This window comes from Puccinia triticina, chromosome 3A, assembly GCF_026914185.1.
Source record: "Puccinia triticina chromosome 3A, complete sequence".
NCBI classification, from domain to species: Eukaryota; Fungi; Basidiomycota; class Pucciniomycetes; order Pucciniales; family Pucciniaceae; genus Puccinia; species Puccinia triticina.
In genome coordinates this window covers 1,599,964-1,609,565 of record NC_070560.1, presented here as the reverse complement: position 1 = coordinate 1,609,565, position 9,602 = coordinate 1,599,964, and the positions used below count along the sequence as shown (strand labels likewise).

The 9,602-nt window shown below is 50.3% G+C and overlaps 3 protein-coding genes across 3 annotated transcripts; 1 reads left to right on the top strand and 2 right to left on the bottom strand.

Moving 5' to 3' along the window:
- Nucleotides 1–1,879: 1,879 nt before the first annotated feature.
- On the bottom strand, nt 1,880–3,750 carry PtA15_3A179 (uncharacterized protein; the record flags this gene model as incomplete). The annotated part of the gene is made up of 4 exons (XM_053167121.1): nt 1,880–2,061; nt 2,128–2,189; nt 2,272–3,548; nt 3,604–3,750. 4 exons carry the CDS (start codon nt 3,748–3,750, stop codon nt 1,880–1,882), a joined length of 1,668 nt encoding a protein of 555 aa, XP_053018370.1.
- Nucleotides 3,751–4,612: 862 nt separating this feature from the next.
- Nucleotides 4,613–7,307, top strand: PtA15_3A178 (uncharacterized protein; the record flags this gene model as incomplete). The annotated part of the gene is made up of 12 exons (XM_053167120.1): nt 4,613–4,773; nt 4,850–4,933; nt 5,015–5,077; nt 5,149–5,233; nt 5,298–5,384; nt 5,454–5,547; nt 5,608–5,786; nt 5,874–6,033; nt 6,111–6,255; nt 6,326–6,546; nt 6,621–6,814; nt 6,891–7,307. The coding sequence occupies 12 exons, from the start codon at nt 4,613–4,615 to the stop codon at nt 7,305–7,307; spliced, it is 1,890 nt and encodes a 629-aa protein (XP_053018369.1).
- An 817-nt stretch (nt 7,308–8,124) lies between these two features.
- On the bottom strand, nt 8,125–9,476 carry PtA15_3A177 (uncharacterized protein; the record flags this gene model as incomplete). Its single annotated transcript, XM_053167119.1, has 3 exons — nt 8,125–8,164; nt 8,257–9,247; nt 9,380–9,476. The coding sequence occupies 3 exons, from the start codon at nt 9,474–9,476 to the stop codon at nt 8,125–8,127; spliced, it is 1,128 nt and encodes a 375-aa protein (XP_053018368.1).
- Nucleotides 9,477–9,602: the final 126 nt, after the last annotated feature.

The following is a 9,602-nucleotide window of genomic DNA, read 5'->3' as shown; positions in this document are numbered from 1 at the left end:
CTTTGTTCCCCCGCCAGCGACTGCTCCAGCGCGAGTGGAGTCCAGTCCCAGTGCCAAGCATTTTCGCCCGATTGAGAAAATTCCGGACAGCCAGCACAAGGGTCACGTTGGCGACGCAACTAAGGCCATCCCTGCTGCGCCGGCGCCCGGTAGATCTGTTGTAAACAACAAGAAGAAGACAAAGAAAGTTTCCTCGAGCGTTGTCAAGAAGCCTCCAACTGCCTCAGGTTTCCAGCCTTGTCCTTTGGACGACGCAGACTGGGATCGAATTGAGGCACATTACTGGAATAATAAGGCAGCCAAGGAGGCGGTAGGGGAGAATCTGGTAGGTGATCAGGAGGTAGGCAAGAAGGAGGTAGGCATACGGAGGTCTAGTAGGAGGGTGTGAGGTGCTTGAGTTTAACTTTGTTTTTACTCTTTGTTTCAACAAGAGTGATTCTTGTCCTTTTTCTGTTTCTCCTCTGGGTTTTGATTTTGTTATAATGAGCGCTTGTTGGCCGTACTCTGGGTTTTGATTTTCTTATAATGAGGGCTTGTTGGCCGTATTTTGTCGCTCCTTTTGTTTTACATCACATGTAAATCTGCAGGTTGGTTAGCCCATATGCCAATTTTACATGTCACATCTTTTGCATGGTAGTGATACATATTGTAAATCTCGAACTTTTCAGATGCGGCTACAATTTTACATTAGACATTTTTTGCATGGCATATGCTGTTTTGACAATAGGGGGGTTCACAATTGATTTTTACTCAACTTTGGAGCCAAATTTAAGGCCTTTATGAACAAAATTTCAAAATTTTGGGAAAATGCACAGCAGCAGGTGATACAGATCAATCAGTGCAATCTATCAGTTTTCTAAAAAACTGTTCATAAACACCTTAAAATGTGTCCCAAAGTTTTGTAAATTTCAATTGTGAACCCCCCTAATGAGCTGTAAAATTATATCTTGGGTTAACCCGGGTGTAATTTTGCATGTTGCCCTTTGCATTGGCCTTCTTTGCATTGGGTCATATTTTGGTAATCACATGTAAAATTCAACTGTAGCACGTTATACTACATTTTTACATTGGGCGGGATTTACAATGTGGATGTGATGTTAAGGATAAGTTGTAAAAATCAACATCCCCTTTTCTTACCAGTGGCTTTGTAAGAGAGGCGTATCGAGGGTGTGTGATTGTCCCTACTCGTTGGTCCTACCCTGACACAAGCCAGCTGTATGTCGGCACGCAGATGGATGGAAGCAACCATATCCTAACACAGGTCTTGCCAACGGCCATGCGACCCTGTGGTGATTTTTCTTACCAGCGGCATCGTTACGGTATAAGAAAGGGGTGTTTGAGTTGTGTCACTGCCTGGCCCAAGTGTTTAAGGGATCGTCACAGCGGATGGACCTGAGCTGACTCAAGCAAGCGGTGTCTTGTTCAGAGATTGTATGCCTATGGTGCCGCCGTCAAAACGGCAGGAAAGACAGACTTGCAGCGAGTGTGCTGGTTTCTTCCGTCCGTCCGAGCGCCACCCGGCAGATCCGGAAGGCTGCTGCACCCTCAACCAATGGGAGTGCCATGATGCTCTTTCAGCCGGAGCTGAAGCTTCTTCTCCCGTGCTGCACATGGTTTGGATTCAGCCACAAAAAGGTCATTTGGAAATCACTTGGTCAATTGTACACATTTCAGAGAAATGCCGATTACGAGAGAGCTGATTATAATATCTATAAAAAGAAAGAAAGAAAGTTCACGCAGTGAGAAAAAAGAATACAAGAAAAAAAAGAAACCAATCTAAATACATCTAACAGTGTGGTTGTTTGTAGTGAGATGATGCTTCAATCTATGAACAAAGCCAAGAAAATACACCGCAACACAGATACAAAGAAAGGAAGCATCAAGCAGGCTTAGGAATCGGAGACGGCGGATTAGAAGCGGCGTCGATTTCGTGGCCGATGTTCTTGAGCCAGGCGCCGATGCTGCCGAGGTAGCCCTCGTGTCTGAGGAAGAAGGCGCGTTTGGAGCCTTTGGACCAGAAGCGGATCGCATAGGAGAGCGTGGAGACCGTCGCCGCGTGGCCTGGATGGCCTCTCGTCAGCTCTACGCATCGCTGTATTTAAGGTTGCTTTTTTTTTGGCTACTTACCTCGGATGAAACAGCCCCCGAAGTAGATCCGGTCTAGCCCGTGCTTCTCGGCATTCAGATGGCTGTTCCACACAAGCAAAAAAAAGAAACAGAGGATCAGGATGGGATGTGTTAAGCGAGATGGAGATGGATAGGGAGACGGACGCGATCTGGCCGATGTTGTTGCTGATCGCATAGAGCAAGCTCTTGCTGATATCCTCGGGCCTGAACTCGGCCTTACTCGGCGGCTGGCCCTGCTCATTGGGGGGCGCGTTTTTTTTTTTTTTCTTGAAGACTTTGCCGAAGCTGGAGGCGATGGTGGAGGATTTGAGGCCGATTTTCCCGTAGTCCTGGCCGTAGATGTCGCCGACGAGCATGTCGACCTTGGAGTTGTCGCCCTTGAGGGACAGGTCGAGCATTTCGTCGAAGCTCTTGGCCTCGGTGAGCAGCGAGAGCAGGCCCCAGAGGGTGCCCCCGCCGAGCGAGGTGCCGGAGATCCGCTCGAACTTGCCGAAGTGGGTCACCTTGATGATCGAGACTCCCGAGCCGATGTTCACCAGCATGCATGGGAACTGTGGGGTCGGGTTGGAGTCGAAGAGGAGGGAGTACTGGGGCGGGTTCGGGGAGGGGCGGGGGAACTGCTCGATGGCCTGGTCTGGCTGTTCGTGGGTGGAGGCGGGCTTGGTGAGCAGATTGTCGTTGGCCGGGTCGGCCGGGGTGTTGTGGATGATCTCCTGGACGAGCTGGTCGGAGAACCAGAAGACCTCGTTTGGGATCTCGGTGATGAAGTTGAGCCCGGTGATCAGACAGTCCATCTCGTCCTCGCTCAGCACCTCGACGTCCCCGCCGAGGGCGTTCTTGATCAGATCGGCATACATGTAGGCGCCGCCGCCGGTGAGGATGATCTTGACGGCGCGCTTCATCGTCGCGATGGGCACGCGGTTGGACTCGGCGGAGAGCTGGATGAGGTTGTCGATGAAGGTGATGCACTCGGACTCGATGGCGCCGGTCTCGAACTTGATGAAGTTGAGTCTGCCGCCGGGGATCGCGGAGATGGAGGCGGAGCTGGAGAGGCGGTCGTGGGTGGCCGTGTTCGTGTTGCGGAGGGGGTCGTCGAGGCTGCTGCTGGGCGGATCTGCTGGAGGCTGGGGGTCGCTGGATGTGGGCCTGCTGCTGGCGTAGAGCTCGTCGCGGACGGCGGTGGGGATGAGGATGCCGTTGGGCTGGCTGACGGAGGAGCGGGCGGAGGAGTGGGGGCGGGTCGGCGGTGGCTCGGGGTCGGAGGCGGAGTCGGCGGACTGGGAGCGGGAGGGCTGCTCGCCGGGCCGGGGGCGCTCCGTGTTCCGGGGGCGGCTCTGCTCGGCGGCCGGTCGCCTGGGCGGGCTGTCCCTGGGGCCGGCGGCACGGGTGAAGTAGACAACCTTGGCCAGCGAGCCGCCGATCTGCGGGGCGGGGGTCAGCTATCCATCCTGGGCGCGGCAGGGGCTGGGGACGTACGTCGAGGGCGATGTGGGAGATGAACTCGGTGTGCTTGGGCAGGTAGATGTCGCTCGTCTCCGTCCCCTCGGCCTCGTCCACGATCTCCGCCCCGCGGATGTCCACCCGCAGCGTGCTCGTCGAGGCGGGGAGGTGTCTGGGGCTCATCGCTGGCGTGGGTGGTTGGTTCCTTGCGGGCGAGCTCCGGCCGGCCAGCCGCTGCCCCTAGGAACACCACCATTAAAGCCAAACACAGTTTGCGCATATCATCTTCTATGTACTAAGAAATCTCTTCCATGGGCACAGTAGCACACCCCTTTCCTGAGGTGTGTGCAGTTCACCATGTGCTCTTGAGAGGGTATAAATTTGACTTCTGACTCCCAAAATGCACCCCGGTCAATCTTTGGTCCACCCAACCCGGCTGCAACATTGAGAAGCCATCCTCCTGATGTATGCACTGTTTGGGAGTTGGGATAGTTAAGACCCATATCATATTTTGCTTCTTTACTTGCGTTTTCCTTGCACCTCACGGCTACTTTGTGGTGTAAGACTCAAAAGTGGTTGTGAAACCCTTTTGCTGAATGTTGAAGGGGATGGTGGAGGTGCAAACCCTGCTCTTCTGGCTATCAGGCAACAAGACCCACCAAGGTAAGCTTGGCAAGTTTTCATGAAGTGGTAGGAGTGGTTGGCTCAAGATGAGTTTAGCACAGGCTCTCATGTGCATAGCTAGCACATGGGAGGCCCATTGACAGGCCTGCCCAATTGCCAACCCTATGCAGGGAGTGTCAAAGCACACTCCAACACTCCATTTAGGAATTTCGGATTCAGAAATATCCCTGGATATCTCGATATCTGACCAGGTCATGTTTGGGACCCTTGGATTGCAATTACTTGGTGTGATCCGTGGCCGTCACCGGATATCCCGGATTATCTCCTGTATATGCCGGATTGCTCACCGGATATCCTGCCTTACGGTTGAAGTTCGGGGACCTGAAGGACAAGACACAAAGCCACTCTCTTGGACCGGACGATGCGTCGAGCCAAGATCCTCAATCGTCTGACATGCCTGTCATGCCTGGTGTCCCAAGCCAGCTCCGCGATAGTGGATTTTTATTGGAACATTACGTATGCGACCGCCAACCCCGACGGCCTCTTTGAGCGGAGCGTGATCGGCGTCAATCACACGTGGCCGTAGGTAGCGCTTACTGGTTCACACTCTCAAATTGCAGGCCTTTTGGCTCAAATATCCAGCTGGGGTTTTCCTTAGTCCCCCTCCGATCACAGTCACATCCGGTGATGTTATCAGGATGCATGCCTTCAACGGTCTCCCGGATAAGCCGACAACCCTTCAGTAAGTCGGTGGATATCTATAGGATTCTATTCATTGGAGCGGGTACTGACCGATCGATTGCGGTGTGACAACTTCAATCAGTTTCCATGGAATGTTCTTCAATGGGACCAGTTTCTACGACGGCGCCATGGGTGTAACACAGTGGTACGTGAAGTTGCTTTGTTCAGAAGATTCAATACATAGCTCAGACCAATTTCGAGCAATTGATCTTGTAGCGGTATTCCTCCCGGGAGTGAATTTGTATACCTTGTTAACACTACCACTCAAGTCGGAACCTATTGGGTCCATGCCCATTCTCTGGTGTGCAAAATCTCCCGCATGTACTTCTGCGTCAATGAAGATGATTGATGTCCGACAATCCCAGGGGCAATATGTCGATGGACTCCGTTCGCCGGTAGTTATTTTACCCCCAGCGACACCTGTGAAGCGCCCATACGATGATGAATTCACGGTAAGCATTCAACCAATCCCTTGAGCTTATCATGACGCGTGTTAGTAACAAGCAGTCCATTTGAATTAGATCGTATTGTCCGATTGGTATCACCAACAACATTCGCAACTCATATCCACATTCTTAAGCCGAAGCAACCCTCTGGGGGCCGAGCCCATCCCTGGTTAGTCACACTGGCCCCACTAGCGAAATCTATGGCATGGCTCACCCTTTTCGTCGTTAGACAGTGCACTCATATACATCGTCCAAAATAATACGTATCGCGAGCATTTTAACGAGAATGCCACGATCCCGTTTTCGCCCGGTAAAACATATCGATTGCGCATCCTGAACGCGGGTGCGCTGGGAATGTTCTATTTCAAAATAGATGGCCATCAGATGTCCATCGTTGAAGTTGACGGCGTAAGTTTATCTGCATGATAGACCATCCAGAAGCTATGTTACAATCCAGACACTTTGTTGATGACCTTTGTAATTCCCAATCCCCAGACCGACGTAGAGGCGCTACCCACCGATATGTTGTCCTTGGCCGCCGCTCAGAGGTACTCAGTGCTGGTCACGGCCAAGAATGAAACGAAGGAAAATTTCCTGTTCCACGCGAACTTTGAGCCAGATATGTTTGATAGTATCCCTGAAGGGTTGCAATTGAGTGCGTCAATTCTCTCTTGATCCTTGCGACTGTCGAAAATAATCAGCACTGAATTACAATCATCACTGAGTCCACAGATTACAGCTCCTCTATCATCTACACCCCTGGAGCACCCACCGCGCCCGAAGAACTATTTACGGAGTATAAAGCTTTAGATGACCTCGCCTTTAAACCAACGACGACCTTACCAATTCTGCCAAAAACAAAGACCGTCGAACTGAAGTGAGAAAGAATGGACTTTCTCAATGAATGGCTTTTGAAGGTTCAACTTTAACATGCTTGCCATATCCAGTGTATTTTTCTCGACCTTTGAAAATGGAGTTAACCGCGGGGCTTTCAACAACGTCACGTTTGTTCCACCTCGGGTCCCAACGGTCATGACGATTGATTCTTCTCCTGCAAACGCATTGGAAAACCCGGTCATCTATGGTCCTCAGAGTAATGCTTTTGTCATAGATCATCTAGAAGTGGTTGAATTGACCGTTTTCAACTGGGATAAAGGGAATCACCCTTGTGAGTTTGAATTTTTTACTCCAAAGCCGAAAACTCAATTTTGCTAATGATATCTTGAATGATTCCATATGTAGTCCATTTACACGGCCAAAAGTTTCAAGTAGTTAATAAGCAAACAAGCATTGATTCTGGCAATCCAACCTACTCAAACCAGACGCTGAGTAACCCTATGCGACGAGATACTATTCAGATTCCAGGTGGAGGCTTTGCCAGTCTTCGGTTTGTAGCGGATAACCCTGGCGCATGGCTCTTCCATTGTCACATAGAAGTAAGATACAATTTTTTCAAGTAAATAAGCAATTATTCCTTCTCGAACCTCGTCTAATCAAAGTCGTTTGGTTTAGTGGCATTTGCAATCCGGTTTGGCGGCAATGTTTATAGTAGCTCCGGAAGTTCACCAAAGGAACTCCCCGGTACCTCAATTCGTGAAGGATCAGTGCAGAATGATGAATATTCCAACGAGTGGAAATGCGGGAGGACTGTCGGGCTCGAAGATTTATGACCTCTCAACTGCACCACATGGGCCTTTCCCACAAAAACCTGGATTCCACGCTCGGGGTATTTTATCGATGGCGGCATGCATCATCTCTTCTTTGATCGGCGTCCTGACCATAGTGTGGTACACCCGGGGTGAACAGTTTGATGATGAAGAGGTCGAACGAGAAATTCTAGAGAAAATCAGAAGCAAAACTAATTTCGATCGCCCAAATGGCGTCCTTAACCGATTCCGTCGCTTCTTCATGTTGCGAAGTGCACCCTGACGAGTCTTGCACTCTGCGCATCGAATCCCTTCAAATGATGACTCGTCAAGCTTTTCATATACACAGCTACAAGATTCACACATATACCATTTCTACATACTCGGAGCGCAACAGATACACCAATGGTGCTCAATGCGCAACTGAAAACAACTATCACCACGAGTGATACTTGGGTTTTGCCTATGTAACATGAACGAATCTCTTACAATTAAGTACATCATGAACATTTTTGCATTCCGAACATGGCCGGGTGTCATTCAATTCACTTAATTCGAAATGACAAACAACGTCTTTTCTGGATATCTCCACTTTGCTCAAAGTGCTCGCCAATCGCAAGCTTGGAGGACTTGTCATGTTCCCCTCACACTTTGCAATGAAGCTTTGGGAAATGTTTAGTTGCGTAGAGCCCCAAAAACATTCCAGCCTTCTATTCTTGTGGTTAATTTCTGGGACCCAATTAGGTCACCTGACTTTTTTTCAAAGCAAGCTAGAATTTGAATGCTTATGGTACACAAGCAGCATGAAGAGTCGAATGAAGTCTCCCTGTACATGACAGATTGATGAGTGTGCAGTAAACTGGCGACTTATAGATGATATACGATTCGGGCAGGGGTAGATGTTGAGTTCGGAAGTGAACCGATTTGGAGGGTCGCATGAGGCGGCGGAGTCTCCAACCTTGCACGGATGAGCCAGGTTCAAAAATTGGAGTTAATTGTACACCAGAAAACTAACTTGATCCAAAAGACGGGACAGTGAAATACAACTTTGTGAGGGTCTGCTTCCGTATCAGTTGCTGCGAAGTCGGGCATTTAGGGACTTATTGTCTCCAATCCACTAGTACCTCATCAGTCCGAAACCTGGATGACAGCCAAAAATTATAAAATCAAACTTGGAGTAGAGGACGTGAAGGGAACAGGGAAGAAGGTGGAGATGATGTCGAATCGCTCACCTTTGAGTGCAAGAACTTTTTTCAATAGGTGTTGTGAAGCCCATCCTGAATTGGAGTAGGCCGGTATGAGCGATCATGATCCCATTATCGATACAAAATCTTTCATCGGTTGCAAAGATTTTCCCGTTGCGTTCCTCGGTCATTGTCTTCATCATCTCCTGTAATCGCTCATTGCAGCCTACCCCACCGACGATCAACACTTCAGTCGCACCTACGTGGGCCATCGCTCGCTCGGTAATCTCTACCAGCATCGCAAATACCGTCTCTTGTAGCGAGAAACACAGATCATCGGCAGAATATACATCATCGGGTTCGGATGGGTGACTGAGGCCATCGAGTTTCGGTCTGAATTTCGTACTCTTTGTGTATTCTTCGGCTTTGGTGAGGATTCCTCCGAGTGAGATATCCATCCCTTTGGTAGTATACGGCAGGGTGATCAATTTTCGGCCTTGTTTGGCGGCTTGCTCGATGTTGAACCCGGGGCTGGGATCGTTAGACAGTCCGATGACGCGTGCAAAACGGTCCAGACAGTTGCCGACCGCGATGTCCAAGGTTTCGCCAAAGATCCGGTATCGATGGTTGGAATAGGCAAGTATTTGGGTGTTTCCACCGGAGACGTAGAGGATAATTGGATTCATAGATTGGGTGATCAACCGGCCCATCTCGATATGACCGACACAATGATTGACACCGACCAAGGGCAAGTCGTATAGTAATGATAGCGTTCGAGCTACCAGGGCGCAGGTCTGGAGGGGCGAGCCCATCCCGGGGCCTCTTGTGAAGCAGATACAGTCCAGTTGAGATAGTTCTAAGCCGGCCTCCTTGACTGAGCGCTGTACCAAGTCGATGATGTGATCTCGATGGTGCTTGGCAGTGTCCCCGGGTTGGAAGCCATGCCCGGGAGGGGTGACGTATGTCTTGCGCAAGTTCGAAAGCACGTTGATCTGGCCGCTAGGAAGGTGCTCGATCACTCCGACGCCGAGTTTGTTTGCTAGTTAAATACATGCAAACCAAGTGTCATGGGTCAGTATGACGCAGGGAAGGCAGTGAGACGATAAGATGCTCATCATGATGACCCACAAGCATCTCTCGACGGTGGCCCGATCGATACCCGGACACTGACCTGAACCTTCGATTCCAAGTGCCAACATGCGTTTGACGGGGAGAGTGATCGGGTCGACCTGATAGTTCACCAGGCCAGCTTCGGGTGCCATTGCCATTGTGGAGGTGGTTGTCGTTGGTGATGGGGCGGTGGGATGGCCATGGCTCTGCTCAGCCTGGGGTGTTTGGATAAAAACTGGTGGGCAAAACCTTTTGGCTGGGTTTCGCACCAAGAACAAAACGGC